Here is a 20,608-nt window from a genome sequence, read left to right on the forward strand (position 1 = left end):
TGAATAAATAAATGAATGAAAAGAAGAACAAGTTAGTCAATTAACCTGACAATGCAAAGTGAAAATCCTTTCTGGGCCAGGCAGATTAATATAAATGTGTGCAACAGCTCATATAAGGCAACAGGGGCCAGCGGGAATTACTGCAATTACCGGGGCATGCCCGGCTGAAGGCATTCAAATCCCAGCGTTGTAAGACCGGATGCCAGGCTCCTGGAGGCGGGGGCGGGGAGGAGGGCGGTGGGTGGGCTGTAGGCCCGTGACCTTTGCCCCAGGACTGCTGCTGCTTCCTGTGGACTGTCTCCCAGTATCCATTGTGGCCTCATTACCCGATCGTCTCATAGGCAAAATCAATAGGATCTGAGACAGAACATGCTGTCATCTCACTTTTGAATTTTCTATGAAAACAAGCCCTCTGTGAACGCAATCACGGAACACCAATTCCTAGCTCACATCTCACTGCATACCTTCTCCAGACAACCCTGTCAGCTTGTCAGGGCACGTTTTCCCATGTTTGAGGCGGGGACTTGGGCTCAGAGACTTGTGTGGGGACCCAGGGGCCCGGGCGGAACTCAGAGCTAGCGGTCCCCCTTTCTAAGGAGAGTTAGAGGTTTAACGCTTCATCCACTAACACTTAACGCCCACTTTTACACGTTTAGTGGCCTCCAGGCAGCTTTGTGTCAGCAGGTTTCAACCGTGGGAGCTCGTGGACTTTCTTCCCACCCTAGAGACCACTTGCTTCCAATGCGCTGGTGCCCGGCAGTCGATAAACGTGGGCACGTGGCGAACAGCCTGGGCTTTGGAGTCAGACAGTCATTCATCCAGACCGGGTCTGCCGTTACTAGTCCTGTGACCTTGGGCTCATACTTAGGTGCCCTGAGCCTGTAGGGTAAGGATACCCACTGGGGTGGTGGAAGGCTGCCATGGGCTAAGGTGTGGAGAGAGGTTAGCTTGGTAATTGGCAGCTGCTGCTGTTGATCTTATAGTTCCTATTGTTATGATTGCAAACAAACAGTTATATGGTTGCCTGGTTTCGCTCTTTTCCTAGCCCAGCAGAAAGAGGCAGATCAGGCACATAGGACACTAATCTACTGACCATCCGTCAAACCCCTGCTGCATTTTGGTCAGTGGTCCTGCGTCTGTTGCTCCCCCCCCCTCCCCGGCCCTCTGGCAGGGGGGCCATTTCCATGCCGTCCCATCATCCGCTCTCCACCAGCTGTGTTTTCAACCTGGGCCCCGTACAGAAGGCTTTCTGTGGAAAGGGCTTGAACTGAACATTTTAAACCCTGAACATCGAAGCTGCACATAACGAGGTTGTAAAGCAAAGCTATAAAGCTCGTTTTCACAGAGAAATTTCTGGATCGCAGTTTCAAAGCAGCTGGTGGCTGCCCCGGTGTGGCGTCCCTTTCAAGTGTCGGCAGGTTGGTTTTCAAAGCGACCCACCCCAGGTCCTCGTCTTTCCAGATGGGAAGGTTTTGAACGGCTTTCTCCAGGGAGTGTTGCTCCTTATTAGTTCATCTTTCTTTTGCCCCTAGAACAGGTTTTTGATCACATGCGCTTTCTGAGGGCAGAGGTTCCTAACGTTTGCTCGTCCAGAGTGAGCAAACGCATTCTTTTCTTTTGTGAAGATGCTACCAGCCATGCAGAATCGAGGCTTCTTGATGATACATGTTTCGTAAATGCAATTATGGCATTTAAATGTCTATTAATGTAACAGAAGCAAAACCAAATTGAAATGGGAAGAATTCTTGCAATTTAAATGTCTTTGTCATCAGAAATATTTCTGAAACTATCCTCTCAGTTTAATAAATTATGAACAAAATATGAAGAGGCCAGAGTTGCCGTCTTTTTCAACTCTTCTGTTACCATTAAAGATGGATTTGAATCGGCTTGTTGCTATGGCAATGAGGCCAGGGGCTTGGTTTTGAACATTCCATTCTGCTGCATAACCCCGACGTGTGCCATTGTCTGGGATGTAATGTATGCAGCCTCTACATGGCGGCAGCGTTGACCGCTGGACCTCTTACCACAGTTCCTCCCGGTCTCTGCTCCCTGACTGCACCCTTCACTGTCTGCATTTTGTCCTCTGGGAGGTTTTTTCCGAGAAGGGCTTATGGGTGCTGTATATCCCCCAAGTTTCTTCCCACTGTGGGTGGCGGCCCATTGTTGTCACCTCTGGCCCACTTGATGGGATTCACCCCTGTCAGACGCGCATCCGTCATCTCAAGGCGTCCAGAGCTCTGCCGCCTGCTGCTTCCTGACGCACCCCTTTGGGGACAAGATGTGTTCCAGGGCTAGAGATGAGTGATTTTTGAGACAACTGGCAGTCCAGGGTCCTCACACCGCTGTCCCTGCCACTCCTTTGGGGACTTAATTTATTTGCAGGCGTGAGGGACAGGATTTAAACATAAATATAAGTATATCTTTTCTTTTTCTAATTACAAAATTAGAAGTAGGCTTATGATAAAAAATACAGTTTAACAAAGCAGAAAAGAACGTTCCCATAATGTCACCCCCCCAGAGCGAACATTGTTAATTATTTGGTGATTATTTTCCCAGACTTCTTGTATGCATATATGCATACGTTCATGCCTAGAAACTAATGACTATTTTTGACTATTTTTAACAGTGGCTTTGTACTATATGCACGTTTTCCAACATGCTGCTTTTCAGAAGTGTCTCTTGCTACTTTTCGGAGCAGGTGCACGTGACCTGCCTCATTCCCTGTAAGGCTGCCCGAGGCTGCGTCAGGCCTGCCGTGTTAGTCATTTAAGCCATGTATTACTGATGAACGTTCTGATCTCTCCCTGTGATCATGATGCCTCAACGATCTTTGTGTATTTAAGAGGGAAGGAGAAATTCCTGGGGGGACTTGGCCAAGGGGTATATACATTGTTAATTTCTAGTCCGTCATTTCTGCCATCTCTGCCTCCCAAGTGCGTCTCCAAATGCATCTCCCCTCACCACCTCTGCTGCCAGCTTCGTCACCCACCTGCCACCACAGCTGCCACTGTTCGCCCTGTTTCCGCCCTGGCCCCACCTGTCAAAATCCACGTGGTACCCAAGCGCCATGGTGATCTTCAAAAGCAGGACTCAGATAATGTATTTCTGCTCAGCACCCTCGGTGGCCTCTCATTGGGCCTTAAAACAAAATCCAGACTCTGCCCCGAGGCCTACAAAGCCCTGCCCTGTGGGACACCTTCCCGCTACCTGCCCTCCCCTCTTTGGGTGCGCGTTGCCCTCCAGCCATTTCCGCCTCCTGGCCCTGACCGCTGCTGTTCCCCCTGCCTGACACTCGGTGCCCCAGACTCTTCCTCTCCCAGCCCTCCCTGAGCAGCTCTCCTCGGCACCCTCAGCCGGCCCACTCTGTGCCCTCATCCAGGCAGGCCCTTCCCTTCGCATCGGAAATTCCCATTTCCTTTTCTTCATGCAGCGAGCATCTGAGGCGGTGCCACCTAGGACCCCTTAGCACGCCTGCACGCGTCAATACATTACCAGGAGTCATGGCAGTGTCATCCTCCCTGTTGGCTGGACCCCGGCAGAAGGCTAGAGAGTCTGTTTTATACTTGGATAATCTGGAAGGAGCCGGGAGCAGCGGCGAGGGCACACGTTACAGCTTTTACATTTAATCCCTGTAGCAAGTTGGGCCGCCTCAAGGCGTTCGGCCCCAGTTCTCCAATTTCTGGGGACTCCAAAACTACAGTTACTTAAAACGTAGGGTTGCAACACTGTGAAGGCCGTGAGGAGACTGGGGGGGGAGCCTGCTCGGCTGACGACGGCTTGAGAATCCTCACGCCCCCTCCGAATCCTTCCTGGAGCCAGCTGTGGCGTGTGGCTTCACGCCGCCTCAGACGTCAGTGCGGCTGATTCCGGGCCCTGGGACTGGCTGCGATTTCCTGGACGGTGACAGCTGTCTCCTGGCTGGGAGCCTCCTAGCTGGCCGCACACGTTTGATTGTTTTGATCCACGATGACTGGGCACAAATACTGGGGATGCAGAGGGTTCTGCCCACCGTTTTCTCGCCTAGCCTCGTCGCCACCCCTGCAGGACACACACCTGAAGCTGAGCCCATTTAGACGGCGGTTGGGCCAAAAACAGGAGCCAGTCGCCTCCCCTGTTTTAACTTGATGGGCATGTTATCAAGGCTTTCACTCTCCCTCCCTCTCTGTAGGGCTGTTGTGAGGATCAAACAAGAGGAGCTGAAAATGTTTTGTAAGGTACAGAGCATTGTTCCACTGTAGAGGATGCTAGTTTTACAGTCACCGCCACTGCTCTTAAACAGCGGCCCACCCGGGAATCACGCTTTCCCGTGGAGGAGCAGTGCACCTCTTGACCTCCGACTGCCCACCAGAGTCAGACTCCAAATGCGGGAGTCACAGCCTCAGTCGGTTTCCATAAAAGGGGCACGGACCACCTCCGTACACTCAACCTGAAGACCTTCTTATTATCTTTTTTTTATTATTATTATGTTTTTAAGTGTCATTAATGAAAATGTGCTTACTTGAATACAGGAGTTCTCAGCCTTTCCAGGTAATTCTTTGTTGTGGGGGGGGGGGGTGTCCTGTACATTCTAGGATGTTTAGCAGCAGCCCTGGCCTCTGCCTAGGAGATGCTACGAGCATTCCCTTCCCTCTGTGGGGACAGAGTTCCGGAGAGCAGGTTCCAGGCTCTCGGCCTCGCGTGGGGAGGTGCTGGCTCCGTAATGAATGACCATCCACTGTGATTGGTTGGCCGTCAGCTGTAACCGGTTAGCCAATTGGCTACTGATGTAACTGGGGGGCTGCGTTGATTGGTTGGTTGGTTGGCAGGCAGAGAAGTGAATGGCGGACTGCGGATTGTGTGGCTACTACTGCGTGTGTCTCAACCAGCCGCCAGCAAGAATATAGTGGTGTGACTCCCGTATCTATGGCTCCGTGGGTGTTCCTTTTTGGCCTCACCATGCCCTGTGTTCTTACGTGGGGAGCGGGAGCTGAGACCCCGCAGGCCGCCCTGCACGACCCGTTGTGACCCAAAACATCTCTGGTCCTTGCCAGATACCCCGTGGGGGGCAAAACCATCCCCAATTCAGACCATTAATAAAACAATTCTGTGAGGCAGGGATCTGTTAACCCATTTATATGGGTGTCAATACACCAATCAGAGATCTTAGGTAACTTGCCGAGGTTTAAGTCACTGACGCCATGTCCAAGGCACGTGGGTGCACTGCACCCCTCCTTACAGCCACTACCCAGACACCGATGGAAAACAGTCATTCAGAAAATATTTGTCAGTCACCCACTCTGTGCCAGGCACGTTCTATTTGCTCAGTAAATATCACTGATACTTGGTTTTGGCAAGGTGGGAGGGAGGGAGTGTAAAAGATAGACAGCTCCATTAGTTTCCTATTGCTGCTGTAACCACTTCCCACAAACCTAGTGGCTTTTCTTACAGTTCTAGAGGTCAGAAACCCAAATCCAGTTGCCCTGGTCTAAAATCAAGATGTCGGCCGACTTGTTTTTTTCTGGAGGCTCTAGATGAGAATCCCTTTCCTCCTCCTTCAAAGCCAGCAGTGTAACATCTATTCTCCTCCCTGATCTCTGCTTCCATCCTTAAATCTTCTCTTTCTGATTCTGATCTTCCTGCCTCCCTCTTGCAAAAACTCTGTGATGACATTAGGCCCAACTGGATAATCCAGGCTAATCTCCCCCACCTCAAAATCCTTAATTATATCTGCAACGTTCCCTCGCCTTGTAAGGTGACATTCGCAGGTTCCAGAGATTAAAATGTGGACATCCTGGGGGCCCTTTATTCAGCCTCCAATAGTCAGCCCTCTGACCTTCACAGATTTATGTCCATCGCACATGTAAAATACATCCATCACATCCCAAGTTTCCCAAAAGTCTCAACCTATAACAGTATCAACTCAAGTCCAAAATATTGTCTATGTCTTATCTGCTCAAAGTTCTGACATCTCGTCATTTATATCATCTACATTAGGTGTGGGTGAGACTCTGGATATAACCCATTTTAGGGCAAAATTCCTCTCCATCTGTGGACTTGTGAAACTAGAAAACAAGTTCTCTGCTTCTAAATACAATGGTGGTTCAGGCACAGAATAGCAGTTACAGACATTTCCCATTACAATAGGGAGAAAATGAAAGGAAAATACCAGTCACCAAACCCAAGCAATTTTGAAATCCACCTCGGCAAACTTCATTAGGTTTCAAGGCCCGGGAATAATTCTCCATGGCTCAGGGCTCTAGCCTCTGGGTCCTGGCTCCACCCTTGGTCCCCCCTCTTTCGTGAAGGGTAGCATGTGTTTGCAGCTAAGTAGTTTTATAAACCTGTTTCCTGCCCTTAGAATTTTGCGAGTCTGACAGCCTTCTCTGATTTCATCCTTTTTCACTCCCATTCAGTTCAAGCCGGTGGTGTCTTTGCTGGTATGACAGTCTCAGAAACGATGTGGGTCTCCTATGTATGTCTCTAGAATTCACTCCATTAGCTAAGAGCCTTCTCCACAAGTCTTCCCGGGATAATCTCATCTCTATTCCTGGATTCTGCTGAGATATCTAAGGGGATCCATGAGCCACATGTCTAATTTTCAAGAGCCCTTGGTGTGACTGAATACTCTAAACTTTGAACTAGCAAAATTTTGTCTAGCCACACCCTTGGTTTTCTCTCCAAGCATATTTCTCTGACAGGGACTCTCCTAATTTTAATGTCTTTTGCAACCTGGATAGACTGAGAGCTTCCCAAATGATCCAATCCCAGTTTCTTTTTACTCAACAGCTCTTCCCTCACTCTCTTGTCTTTTATTTCACATTGTATTTTAAGCAGCAAGAAGAAATCAGATTACATTCACCATTTTGCTTGGAAAGCTCTTCCGTTAAATATTCAAGTCCATCTTTTACAAAATTCCACTCAACACATGCAGGTACCAATTCAGCTAAGATTCTGCCGCCGTATAACAGGATTCCTTCCACTCTAGTTTCCAGTAACATGTTCCTTATTTCCTCACCAGCAGCACCTTTCGTATCCATATATTTGTTGTTGTTTTAGTTATTGGTCTTTTTAGGATGATTTCTCTAAGATAATCACATTTTTCTACACAGTGTTTCTCGCTTCTTCATGAGCCCTCACTGATTCACAGGGCCTAGGGGTGAGAACTTGGACATTTTGGGGAGCCTGCTACCACAGCTGGTCAACCACCAACCCTTTGTTGCTTGTGTCTCCTTTTCTCAGAACACTGTTAGGTACGACCAGGGGAGTATAGCTAGGCTGACCAGTTGGGTTGCCCAGACATTCCATACTTTTTGTCCCAGTGGAAATGTTCTAGTGTTCTTTTTTCAAAAATATCCTGGCTTTGGTGATAGTTTCTGGTCCCTCTTAGATCTCAATGCGTGGCCTTAAGATTGTAAATGTACAACCTCAGGGAGACGAAACACATATGAAAAACTGTCAAGCAGTTAAGTGCTAAATGTCCTGACATTTAGGCACTTCGAAACACCCTTCCATATACAGGACAGCTCCCCACTACTCTGCCAGACATTTTCCCATCTGGAGTTTCAGGATCATTTGGAGGCCTTTGAGGTTTCATTTTCCAAGTGGGGCCCTTGGACCAGCAGCATCAGCATCCCCTTGTTAGGAATGCACATTCTCAGGCCCCATTCAGGACGCAGTGCATCAGAAACTCTAGGGGTGGGACCTCACAATCTGTTCTAACAAGCCCCCAAACCAAAACTCTCTCTCTCTCTCTCTCTCTCTCTCTCTCTCTCTCTCTCTCTCTCACATCCCAGGCATGTGACCACCACATTTAATACTATAAATATTACTCTGTCCGGAGAGTCGCTCATTCGTCCCTGCCCTTTGTTTTCTCATTGTCAAAGTGATGACAGTACATGGCTTTGGGCGATTTTTTGGGAAATGTTAGTTTGGCAGGAATAGTTCTTTGGTTCTAATGATCTATTTTCAAATGAGTGTTTCTCCAAGTAACAGATTTCCTTTTTTTTCACTCTTTTCGATGATTCGCAGGAGCTGAGAAAAAGCCTGGAACGTAGCGTAAGTCTGCAGAGGAAACACAAGGATTGTTCCAGTGACGAGTATGACTCGATTGAAGAAGACGTCCTCTCTGAGCCCGAGGACCATCCCAGACATGACTCCATGCAGAGGGACATTCCTGAGGACCAGGGGACAGAAGGGTGCCCTTCCCAGGGCCCGGACACCCTCGTGGTGCTGGAATTTAACCCGGCTTCCAAAAGTGAGCTCTGCCTGACGTGGCGTTTCTTTGGCTTTGCTGTCTCTGAATCCGACAGTAGGACTTAAGTTTCCAGTGGTATTTTGACCTCAGCTTTGGGGTGAGCGTCTCACAGGCCAGGGAGGTGTACCAGTCAGATCTCTGGTGATAGCAAGAGGCAAAGGTTCCCAAAGGCCTCCAGTGACACGGCAATTCCGGATGGTAAATGACTGTCAAAGAGGCTTGTGCACTGTAGCATGTGTGGCAGCCTCTGCATGCCAAGGGGCTTGAGAAAAAGGGACTGTGTGTTGGCTTGGAGTATTGAGTCCAGGGCTTAGCAGGACTCGTTTCCCTCCCTCCCCTGCCCTCCCCTCTCTTGCCCTTCTCTTCCCTTCCCTTCCCTTCCTCTTATTTCTGCCTTCCTTTGTCTTGTCCTGGTACCACTCTCAGGTAGGCGCTCCACACACAGGCCCAGAATTGAGACCTTGGCTTTGCAGCTCCATCCAGAAACTAGATTTCGCTCCCTAACAGTCCCAACAGAAGTCCCAGGCCTGGCTGTGGAACCCACACAGGGTCCCACCTCTGAACTAGTCACCGTGGCTCTGATTGGCCAGGCCCAGCCAACAGGACTGTGGGTGTGGTTCCCGCCGCCCAAACCACGTGGACTGACAGGTAGTCGTTTCCAAAGGAAAAGCAAGGCAGATCTGAAGGCAGATCTGCTGAGTAGCCAGAAACCACAGCTGCCACCGGAAGAAATTTTTCAGAAAAGACCCTAGAAAGTTGAGAGGGGGCTGTGGACAGACAATAAAGTGGTTCAGGGTAAGGCCAAGCCGGGGAAGCCTGCTCAAATCCTGCTTTCATCACTTCCCAGCAGTGTGACCCTGAACCCATGACGTGAACCTCGGCCCTGCTCTGGGACAGGACGTATTCGTTTCCTATTGCTGCTGCAATAAATTACCACGGACGTGGTGGCTTCAAACAGCACAAGCTTATTATGTTATAGTTCTGCAGGTCGGAAGTTGGACGTGAGTCTCATGGGGCTAAGATCAGAGTCAGCAGGACCGTGTTCCCTCAGGAGCCCTCGGGGAGCCTGCGTCCTGGCCTGTCCAGCTTCTGGCGGCTGCTGCGTCCCTTGGTGCCTGACCCTTCCTCCATCTTCGGCAGCACTGCTTCTCCCTGACCTTTCTTCTGTAATCACACCGCCCTCCGAACCTCCTCTTCTGCCACCCTCGTGTGTCTGTGTGTGTGTTTTATTGTGGTAAAGTACATAAAACACAGAATTGACCATTTTCACTATTTTTAACAGCACCGTTTGGTGTTATCAAGTGCTCGCACATTGTACCACTGTCACCACTACCTGTCTCCAGAAGTTTTTCTTCATCCCAAACTGAAATTGTCCTTCTTCCATTTTTAAGGGCCCTTTGATGACTTTGGGATAATCCAAGATAATCTCCCTGTGTTGAGGGCAGCCAATGGATTAGCATGGTTCGTTCCCCTTGCCTTGGTACCTAACGCGTGCCCAGGTCGTGGGGACGAGGAGGTGGCTATCTTTGTGACGCTGTCATTCTGCCTACCGTCTGTCCTCTAGGGTGGCTGGGGGAGCAGAGGAGACAGTGGGTCCTGGGCACATCGACAACTGTCACTTTTTCTGTCGTCAGCATGTTTTCCGCACTGGGGGCCAATCTTGTGGTCACTTGCCCCTCTCCATTCTTTGTCTTGTGCCACTGGACAGAGCGGGTCCTCTCTCACACACAGGTCTGCCCTTGGCCCCGTCAGGCCAGCCAGGGAGCGGTTAGTTCAGAAACTGTAGAGAAACGTCCTTCTAGAGTTGAGGAGACAGTGGGAGGTCCATACGAGTCTGACAGACCTCACACAGGCTCCAGCATCTATCCTGAGCCCCCAAGAGGCCCCTGGGGCCCAGGACTTGGGGCTTCCTCTTGTTTGGGCCACCACGGGCTCCCAGGGTTTCCTCTGCTGGAACGCATATTACAGGGCAGTTCAGCAGGCACTTCCTGGGTTTTCGGCCTTCCTATGCTGGGAAGTCACATACTGACCCTTCTCCCTGCTTGCTTGCTTTTTTCTGTTTAGCTACCTTCCTTGCTGCCCAAAGGGCAGCCTTTCTGCCCGGGGGATCTGAGTGCGTCCTTCTATTCCTGCCCTTAAACCTTTCCTGGCTCTCAGGCCCTGGAGCCACTTTCCCTAAACTTAAGCCTCTTTCACACCTTCTTCACAAGTTTCTGCCGTCTCCAGAAAGTGCCTGTACTATGTTTCAGCTGTTATTTAAACCAGCACCTTTCTTTTCTCCCTCCCTCCCCTCTCTCTTCACCTCCTTCCCCTTCTCCCTCCCTCCCCCCTTCCCTCCCTCCCCCCCCCTCCCTCCCTCTTTCTTTTCTTCGTTATTCTGGGCTGCTTCCAAGCAGTCATATTCATGAAATCAAGGTTGATACGCTGGTTACATATTTTGTCCATACACATTCAGACCTATAATTGCTTACTAACAAAAACATTTGCCCCCATGGCATCTGGAATCCGCTCCTGTCCTCCCAGGGGTCCAGGCGCCCCACTTTGGGAAACGTTGACTCTAACGCATGGCAGGTGGGCCCGTCACTGCCCGGCTTCCCTCACCAGCCCGGGCCCTAACCACTCACCGGTCACACACCCTCCAGCTGCCCAGCCCTTGCACATGCTGTTCCGTGTCTGGAATGTCCCCCGCTCTGCGCCCCTGCTAACCTCTTAGTTACCTGTACGGGCCCTCCCTCTTCATTGCTGTGGACCCGCCAGCCATCCTCCAGGCTGCGGGCTCCTCTGTGACCCTGTTGTCAGGACCCTTCTGTCCCAGTCTTGCTCTCTGATCCAGTCAGCTGTCCTTTTCCTTGGCGGGCTCGGAGCGCCTCAAGGGCTGCAAATGTGCTTCACTGTACTCTTTTGACACCAGTGTCCTTGGTGGTGCCAGTATGCTATGTGCCATGCTGTCAGTGAAACCCAGCACCTCACCGAGTTTAACACTTGTCCCTGTTCAGAAATGTAAAATGTGGAAACCTGTGCGTGTCCTAGCCTACTTCAGGTATTTGCCAAAATGTGGTGTTTGGCGCACAATGGCTGTCAGCGAGCTTGTTCCATTGTGTGTGTCAGTCACATCTCTAGCCCCAAGCTAGCATGGCGCCCGACGTGGAGCAGGGCTCAATAAATAGCTGCTGCATGAATAAGTGAATGAGCAAATAAACAGATGCCCGAGCAGAATGCCCCAGCTCTGCTGGCACTTGGTGGTTGACATAAAAATAATTGTTTTCCGACAGGTCATAAAAAAGAAAGGAATTTGTCTGCTAAGCGGAAGGACGCGGCTGAGGTCTTCATTCCCAGCAAACCCGAGCCAAACCCGAACCCCCAGCAACGCCCCGTGTTCCCAGACCAGGAGAGGCCGTGCTCAAGTAAGAGTTCTGGGGGCTGCCGAGCCAGGCTGGAACTGGACCTGGGCCACTCTCGGGGGGCCGTGGGGGGGAGCTGTGATAGAAGAGGTCTTGTTGTAGTACCCTCTCCATTGCTGAGGCCTGAGCTGACCTTTTGCAAATATATTCTTTGTCAAGGTCTCCAGAGAAACAGAACAAATAGGGTGGGGGGATGGGAGAGGGAGACTGTAAGGAATTGGCTCAGCGTTTACAGAGGCTGGCAAGTCGGGTCTGCTGGGTAGATGGGCAGGCGGGAGACACAGAACCAGCCCATGTTTTAGTTCAGAGGCCATCACCCAGGAAGGAGCAGTGTTGCAGATGAAGCCCAGAGGCAGCCTGCTGGAGAATTCTCTCGTACTCGGGGAGCGGCAGTCTTTTTGTTCTATTCGGGCCTTCAACTGATTGGATGAGGCCCACCCACATATGGAGGGCAATCTGCTTTATTCTAACAATTAAAACGTTAATCTCATCCAAACACATCCTCTCAGAAACACCCGGAATAATGTTTGACCAAATACCTTGGGCTCCCCAGTGGACATATGACCATCACATCTACCTTCTTGTTCTAGGACCAATATGTGGTTATAATTGAAAATTTAGTTTATATTTGTTTTTACTTTTCAATTAATTTGTTTGCTTTATGTGGATCATATGTATAAATGATACTATGTTCTAAAGGTACAAAAGAGTTTATGGGAAAGAGTCAGTCTGCTGTGCTCCCAGTGAAATGAGAGGTTATACTGAAACGTACTGGCTGTGAGCCAGCCAGCACTGTAAGCTCTTCCTTACATCACCTGTACGTAAATTATAGATGTAATTTGCTAATATCTATAAGTAAATCACAACCCTTAGAACTAGCCTTTAAGGTAGGTACTGCTATTGTCCCATTTCACGGATGGGGAATGGAGGCACAGAGCAGGTGGAACCTGGGGAAGTGACTCCTCTGCCATGTCTGTGAACCACAGACTGGAGACGAATCACCTCAGCCTGACACCCTGGGTCACATCCAGGGGCTGGAGTGGCTCTGTGGGGGCCACTTACTTCTGGTTTCTGGGGCCTCAAGAGCCTCATATTGCTCAAGGCATCCTGGCGTCCCAAGAATTTGGAACCCTGGGGTGCCCTGGGCAAAATCCAGCCCCCGCCAGCCAGCCTTGTTAGATAGGCAACTGGTCTGAGCCAGGGGCTCTGTCCTCTGTGGCTGTAGCGTTCTACTCGTGTTTACTAGGAAGCGGGAGGGACTGTTTCCTGCAGGTGCAGGCCAGGGGCCTGGTGGTGGGCATCAGCCCCTCCCCCGCAGGCATAGTTCGGAGATGGGACCAGTGCACTTTGAGCCTGAGGCCTGAGGCTTTGAGCTCGTTTCCCAGCAGTTGAGGGCGGATGGAAGAAGGAGGAGGAAATAACAATGCTACCACTTACTTACTGAGCATGTGTTCTGAGCTATGTAAATACTGTCTGCGTTTGGATTCCCCCAGAAGCAGACTCTGAGATAAGGATTCCAGAACAGCCTTTATCTGTTAAGTATACGTGGCTCCGAGACGTAAGCCACATTTGGAGAAAGGAAAGTTGAAAACCATGGCGTTGTCAGCCCCCTCACACGGGAAAGGAATCATAGTGGACCCACGCATACCATGAGGATTCGTTTGTGAAGGTTGCACAAAGTGCACGTGGCCAAAGCTGCTCTTGCAAATCCCTGATCTGAGGAGTGCGTGCCGCCTGTATACGTCTGTATAGATGCCGCCGTACAGACACATCCCTTTCAGTAAGCACAGACAGTCGCAGCGGCTCCGGGGTGGGAACAGTCATAGCTTCCTGGCCGACCCCCAGGGGAAGCAGTTGGTTTTGTTTAGGGTCTGGGTGGCAGGGACACTAGGTGTTTTTAAACACTGGCATTAGGCAGAAGGCTCTAGAATGTTCACACCTCTAGAGGTGGGTGGAACCTAAGACTTCCCCAGCTCACCCTCTTCAGGCAAAATCTGGACCGCTGACATGTTTTACCTTGTACTTGTGGGGGGGACATATGGAAATCAGCCTTTTTCTATCTTCCTGGTGAATTGAACCTTTTATCACCGTGTATGGTCTTTTTTTCACTCTAGTCCTGCTTCCTGCCTTAAAGTCTACCAGCTTTCCTTAGGTTAGTGTTTACGTGGTGTCTCTTCTTTCATTCTTTCACTTCCAAACTTTCTCCTGTAAGCAGCACGTAATTGTGTTTTTTTTTTCAATTCTCTAACAATCTATGTGTTTTAATGGGCACATTTAGCCCATTTATATTTAATGTAATTGCTGATCTATTTGAGTTTAAATCCACTCTTATCGTTTGCTTTTTATTTGTTCCTCCTGCTTTTTTCCCTCTCTCTCCTTCTTGCCCTCTTTTGAACTGTTACTTTATGGTCTTCTTCTTTTTTCCTCTGTATTAGCTTGTTAATTATGCATTCTTTTATTATTCTTTTAGTCATTATCAGAGATCGCAACGATGCATTCATGACCTACTAAAGTCTACTTTAAATTAGCAGGTTTACCGCTTCTCATTCAATGCAAGGGCCTCACAACTCTGACACTTCATTTGCTCTCCTCCCAACGCAAATGCTGTTGTTGTCACGCATTTTAATTGTCTCTAGATTTTAAGCTTCCCTCGATGATGACATCATCATCATCATTATTATTTCACACAGTCAGTAGTGTTTGGGATTTTCGTCCATTGTTAACCTTCCAGTACCCTTCACTCTTGGCTCTTTCCAGGAGTTCACCCTGACTCTCAGACGAGCTCCAAAGTCTGTCATCAGCTCTTGTCAGCTTCCCAGCCTTGCAGCAGCTCTTCTCAGAATCAGCGTCACCTTGAGGGGAAACGCCTCCCTGGTGCTGGGTTCACCTCTCTGGGTGTCCTCCTCCTGCCTGCCGTTGGCCCTGTAACCCTTCCCAGCCCTGTTCATTCCCCACGCCTTCAAACAGATTTCTTCTTTCAAACAGATTTTTATACTATTTGGTCTAGGTTTTCTAGTCGTGCTCTAAGGAAGGGTTGGTCTGGGTTAGTGAGTCTGCCATTGTCAGAAGTGTGACCTGTTGCTTGTACTCTTTCAAAAAGAGGTATTTCTCTCCTCGTCCCTTTTTCTTTGGCCAGAGTCTTAAAATTGAATTTGTGTCAATTAAATGAGGCTCTCAGCTCCATGAGAGCTTCATTCCTTTCTGTCGCTGTCACTGCCCCTGGTTCCAATGAAAGGGCCTCCTGTGCTGTATTACTCTGGTCTCTGTCCATCAGCCTCCCTTCTAAAGGCCTTTTGTCTTCTTGAGGGTGGAAGAGCATTGGTCTTTAATGCGGAAAGTTTACTGTCCAAGTTGTCTGAGGAGATATGTCTGAACCACTTTTCCCAGACAAGCTGCCAACCATAGAAATGAAGTAATGCCCCTCAGTGTGAGTGAGTTAGGAGATCCCGGCAGGCCTGCAGTTAGCATTTCTGTCAGGAAAACGTGCCGCAAAAGGCCATTCTGTCAAAGTCCAGAGTCTACTAACAGATTAGTCAGTGTTCATTCCTAACAGCAAGTGACAGAAGTCCCAACTGGCTGAGACAACAAAGGAAAGTGTTGCTCACGGACCTGGAAAGTCTAGGACTACAGAGCCGACCTCAGGCATGGTGGGATCCAGGTGCTCAGATGATAACACCAGGAAGCTGCTTCTTTACCACTCAGCTCTACCTTCCTCTAGTCCAGTGGGTCTCACACTTGAACGTGCATGAAAATTATTTGCAAAGCAAATTAAAACTCAGATTATTTGGCCCCAGCCTTGATTTCTAATTCAGTGCCTCCAGGGTGGAGCCTAAGCATTTTAATTCCTACCAAGTTCTCAGGTGATACTGACGGTACTGGACCAGGGAGCAACTTTGGGAACCACCTCTTGTCTCAGACATGGCCCCGAGGTGGCCTCCCGTGGCTCCGGGCTTCCTTTTACTGGCTGAGCAGCCCCAGGGGAAAGGGACTGCTCCTTTCCTAATAGTTCCAGCAGAGTCCAAAACCAGGTCCCCGAGCTGACCTGCAGTCTTCTGTCTCCGTGGGCAGGGAGAGGCAGTTCTCGCCATGGCCAGGCTAGGCCGGGAGTGGGGTCAGAACCACCCACCCCACGTGGGCTGAGAAGAGTAGGGAAGGGGTGGTTTCCCGAAGGAAAACCCAGGTGCTGTGAAGGTCACTGTTGCTGGAAAGATGAAAGCAACTGCTGTTCATTTCATCTGAGAATCAACTACACATGACATTTCACTACAGATTCTTCAGAGGCAGGGAATGGAGCAAAGGATTGTGCTCTCCAGGAGGAAAGAGTAGAAATCGGCGGGGTGTGGGGGAGCCCTGATTGCCTGCCTTGGAAATCAGGCGCATTCCTGGGCTGAGGAAGAGACAGCAACAGCAGACGGGTGAATATTAAGAGTCATGGACACAACCTGCCTGTGGAGAAGCCCCAGGAGAAGCTTTCGAGATGAGAAGCACACAGGCCTTGACAAGCCATGTGTATCAGCTATTTATTGCTTCCCAGCAATCGACCCCAAATGCCCAAATGCAGAGGCTTAAAGCAGTAAGCCTTCTGTTACTGCTCAGGAGTCTGCAGGTGTACTGGGTGGTCCTGACGTGAGCTAATGGACGGCCGGGTCACATGGCCTCCGATGGCCTCCCATGTCTGGCAGCCCCGCTGGCCCGGGCACCTCAGCTGACACGACTCATGTCTCCTCCACACGGTCTCATTACCCAGCACGTGGTGGTCTCAGGACAGTGAGAGAGGACACGGCCCTGAGTAAGTGCTTTCTTAAGACTGCTTGGTCACGATTGCCAACGGCCTGTTGGCCAAAGGATGTCACCAGGCCACACCCAGAGAGAGCAATAGACGCCACCTCCTGAGGGGAAATGCTGCACCATCACAGTGCAGAGCGCACGTGTCCAGGGGTGGAAGGACTGAGAGGCCATTTGTCATGGAAAGCACATGGCTCGTGAAGCTGGGCCACCTTGAAATGCACAGAGTACTTGAGTATTCAGTACTGGGGTAGCCCGTTGTCCAAAGTACAGCGTCCTCCCCACCTCCCCATTGGATTTTAGAGGTGAGTGTGAGCGTTTAGAGGTGAGTGTGAGTGTTTAGAGGTGAGTGTGAGCGTTTAGAGGTGAGTGTGAGTGTTTAGAGGTGAGTGTGAGCGTTTAGAGGTGAGTGTGAGCGTTTAGAGGTGAGTGTGAGTGTTTAGAGGTGAGTGTGAGCGTTTAGAGGTGAGTGTGAGTGGTTAGAGGTGAGTGTGAGCGTTTCAAGATGCAGCAGGACTAACTAAGTCGGCTGTTTTTCTGGACCTTTTGTCACACGAAATCATATCATTTCCAGGCTGACAGGCACCTGACCCCAGAGGCTGGGGGTGCACTGTGGAAACTGGCACTCAGGCCGCAGCTAAACGGGGCGCCGCTGCCCAGCTCCAGCCTGATTGTCAGCGGGAATGCTGCTCAAGGGTTGCCGATCGTATGATATTTCAAGAGGTTCCAAGGAACCCTAAGTTTTCTCCCTTTTTAAAAAAGCTTGGCATCTATTTCCAATTTTTTAATAAAAAGCGTAGAAGTTACTCAACACACATCCGCAGGCTGGGTTTGGCCGGTGGGCTGCTGGCTTACGATCTCTGATAGGCAGTTGTTCTCGGATTTAATATTTGCCATTTCAGCGGCTTCCCAGGTGACCTCAAAGGCCCCTTGCATGTGGTAAGGGGTAATTTGGCTGAGACTCTGAACGTGAGCTTTTCTGGTCACAGCTGGCGCCTGGGAACAAGTCACCTGGCTGGTGAGCCGACCGACAGCCCCGCATCCTTCTGTTTTCCTGGTGACATGTGTTCCGTTCGCGGTAAATCTCCTGCATGACACGCTCGCTCTTTGTTTCTCTGCAAGCTATGAGAACGAAGTCCCGGTGAAGCGGAGAGGAAGTGGCATTAATAGAAGAGGGATGGTTCTTAACCAGAGAAGAGCCTAGGGGGACGCATTAAAAGGTGGAATTTGGCTTTTGCTGGTGGCACAAATTTATCAGGTGAATAAATCCACGCTCCCTAGCTCTATGAGGAGCATAAATCCACCCTCATGAGGTGTGGTGTTCAGGCCCGTGCAGCAGTGCCTCACCTGAATGAGCAAGGAGGGCTTCAGGAAGAGTTGAAAGGTGGTTGGTGTCGTGAGGCTCGCACGCCTTCCCCACAGGCCAGTCAGCAGGAATGCGATTCAGGAGGACGCGGGCACGGGGCACAGGCGTTTCTGGGAAGCTACGGGTGGGAGAGCACTGGCAGTGGGGCTGCAGCGCTGACCTTCACTCGGAGAAAGAGCAGTTTCATTTTTAAAAGCATCTTCTTAGCATCATATGACTCTGAGGGCACAGGCTGCACCCGCTGAGCAGTCCCTCCCAAATGCAAGACGCCCGGCCAGAAGGGTCGGTGCAGGCAGAACTGGACCCCACTGGAGGACAATGCCTCCATCAGTGTCCTTTTTCCAGGGAGAGGTGAGCGGAGCTTTGGGTTATGTCAGTGGAGGACAGATGGTAATCTCAGGCTGCTGTTGTGCCGCAGCCCCAGCCCCCGGGGCACGCGGTGGCCGTGAAACGGCCAGGGTCACCATGCAGTTCTTTAGGCTGACTTTCAAAGTGCTCTGTGCAGCAAATGGAGGAGCTGACACAGGCAGGCGCCGCCCGAGCTTCCCAGCAATGCTGGGTCTGCCCCACCCCGTGTCAGAGCTGCGCCTTTGCTTAACTGTAAGCGCGATATGAGGCCTTTATTCTTATCATCAAAGGGGGAGGGAGCAGTATGCTTTGGTGAGACGCACAAATACCGAGGTTGACTAGGTTTGGGCTTGAAATCATTTTCCGTCCATTCCTTTGACAGAAACCAGCATGTCAGGTGCCAGGATGTAACAGTAAACACAATGGGCACGGCCCCCTGAAGGAGCATGAGGCCTTGGGCTGACCCGGCTTCGGGGCCCGCGAGAACCACCCTCACTCCCCACCACACTTCTGCTCATGCCCTCATTCCAGCACCCTCTGTGCCAAGCTCTGCCCGCCTCGGAGCCTTGGCACCTGCTGCTCCCTGGCCTGGAGGAGCCTCCCCACACAGATGTTCCCGAGGCTCTCAGCCTTGAGGTCGCTATCAGGTGTCACCTTCGCTGACTGAGTGAGCATCTCACATGGTCCCCCCCTCCTGGCATCTCTATAGCCCCTGCCCCGCCTTGTCTGCCCTCCCAGCACTCATTACCATCTGCTGAATGGACGTCTGTCTCAGCCCCATGACTGGGATGGGGGCAGGGGGCCTGTTGTCCCCACCTCTGTCCCCTGAGCCCAGAGCAGTGTCTTGTCGCACAGCATGGAGGGGTCAGGAACCTTATCATTAACGCCTGTGCCCTTTGGGGAACCATTTCTGCTGCAGCTCCCGTGGGACGAGCATGGGTGCACTTCAGGGTTTTTCAGTCCCAGCTGCAGTGCTGCTCAAGGCCACGTCCGTTAGCTTCCCTTCGCTCCTTTCTCCTCTCCTCCGGGCTCCTCCAGGGACCTGGTCCCTTTTTGCAGAGTGAGGAGCACCCTCAGCACCCATTTCCCCACCGCGTTTCTGTCATAATAAGAATCCCCACCTCCCTCAGCTCGTTCAGCCGAGCTGCTTCCAGCACCTTCTCTGCCCAGTGTTTGCTTTACCGTCTCCTCCCCCAGCTGCAGAGCCGGCCAGGTGCTTAATAAAAAGGACAAACAAGGAAGGCTAACAGCCTTGACTGCAATGAGCAGAGTCCCCGGGTCACTTTGTCAGCAGCTCAGCACTTTTCTGTCCCCAGGAGCAGCAGTGGGACAATGACAAGAGTCTGTCAAAGTCGGGAAAGGGCCCATTGCTGTGCACTGCCCGGGCCAGCCAGCCCTAAGCGCGCGGGCTCCTTCGCCCTTGGCCGCCCTGGGGAAGCCGCGTGGGCTGTATTAGACCAGCCCTTGAATTCTGTCGGACTTTGTGTTTCTTAAAAATCGGAATATGTTACGAATAAATAAAATGCAAGGAATTGTGCATAAATTTCATATCCAAGCTTTTCCTGGAAAAACCAAATGGCCACCCCAGGAACAGAGCTCTGTCCCGCAGGCGTTGGCCGAGCTGGGCATCAACTGCTTCCCCACTGGGGCCCGGCCCCCACGTCCGGTCTCACTCACTCGGAGTGCCTGCGCCCAGCCCCTGGGTGCCTGGGGGAAACTGGCATCCCCTCATTGTAGCTTAGCTTTTCCTCTTAGTCCCCCATCACCCAGTGCCGGGCCGACCTGGAAGCCGGCCCAGCGGAGCTGCTGTGTTTCCTGCCCTCTCCTGCCAGTGTCACTCTTGAGGTTGTTTGAACTCGCATTCAGACACAACATTCTAAATATAATAGACGTAGCAGAGGGGTGAGCACTGCGGCAGGAATCTCTGAATCACCAGCAGTGGGGTTGACGAGGCCATGAGGATGGGAGGGTGCTGTGGTCGTCAACCCTCACGCCGGAGCTCGCACCTGTATATTCCCAGTTCTTTGGTGAGCCGTCAGCATTAATGCCAGTCTCGGTTTTATTGCTAAATGACGCAATCCAGTTGCCCGTTATGAATTCGTATCTCTAGCCCTGACCTCCCGGACTGCAGATGTGTGTGTGTGTGTACGTGCCAATGCGACAGCTCCACTTTGATGCCAGAATCACACCTTGCACCCAACCTGCCAAACCTGAGCCCCTGCCCGTCTGCACTGCTCCCGCCACAGCCTTCCCAGCTCAGTTGAAAGCGACCTCACCGTCCGCTTCCTCAGGCCCAAACTGGAGTCATCGTTAAGTTCCTCTCTTTCTCTCCCAGCCGCGTCTACGCGGCCCAGAAACCCTGCTGCCTCTGTGTTCCGTGGGTCTGGCCACAGTCTGTGCGTCCTTCACTCACCTCTCACCTGGACACCTGCGGTCGCCACTACCCTGTCCCTGCCGTCACCCTCACCTCCCTTC

At 51.1% G+C, this 20,608-nt stretch overlaps 1 protein-coding gene across 9 annotated transcripts in view; it reads left to right on the forward strand.

The window, feature by feature from the left end:
* Positions 1–20,608, forward strand: part of KATNIP (katanin interacting protein) — a 153,885-nt gene that overhangs the window by 71,015 nt on the left and 62,262 nt on the right. For all 9 annotated transcript variants that reach the window (XM_019754669.3, XM_088801399.1, XM_088801398.1 and 6 more), the window contains 2 exons: positions 8,008–8,233; positions 11,506–11,637. In XM_019754669.3, coding sequence (XP_019610228.3) covers positions 8,008–8,233; positions 11,506–11,637 — 358 coding nt within the window. The remainder of the gene's footprint in view (positions 1–8,007; positions 8,234–11,505; positions 11,638–20,608) is intronic.

Source organism: Rhinolophus sinicus, chromosome 10 (genome assembly GCF_057876585.1).
Source record: "Rhinolophus sinicus isolate RSI-liver-muscle chromosome 10, RSI-T2T, whole genome shotgun sequence".
In the NCBI taxonomy this organism is placed as follows: Eukaryota; Metazoa; Chordata; class Mammalia; order Chiroptera; family Rhinolophidae; genus Rhinolophus; species Rhinolophus sinicus.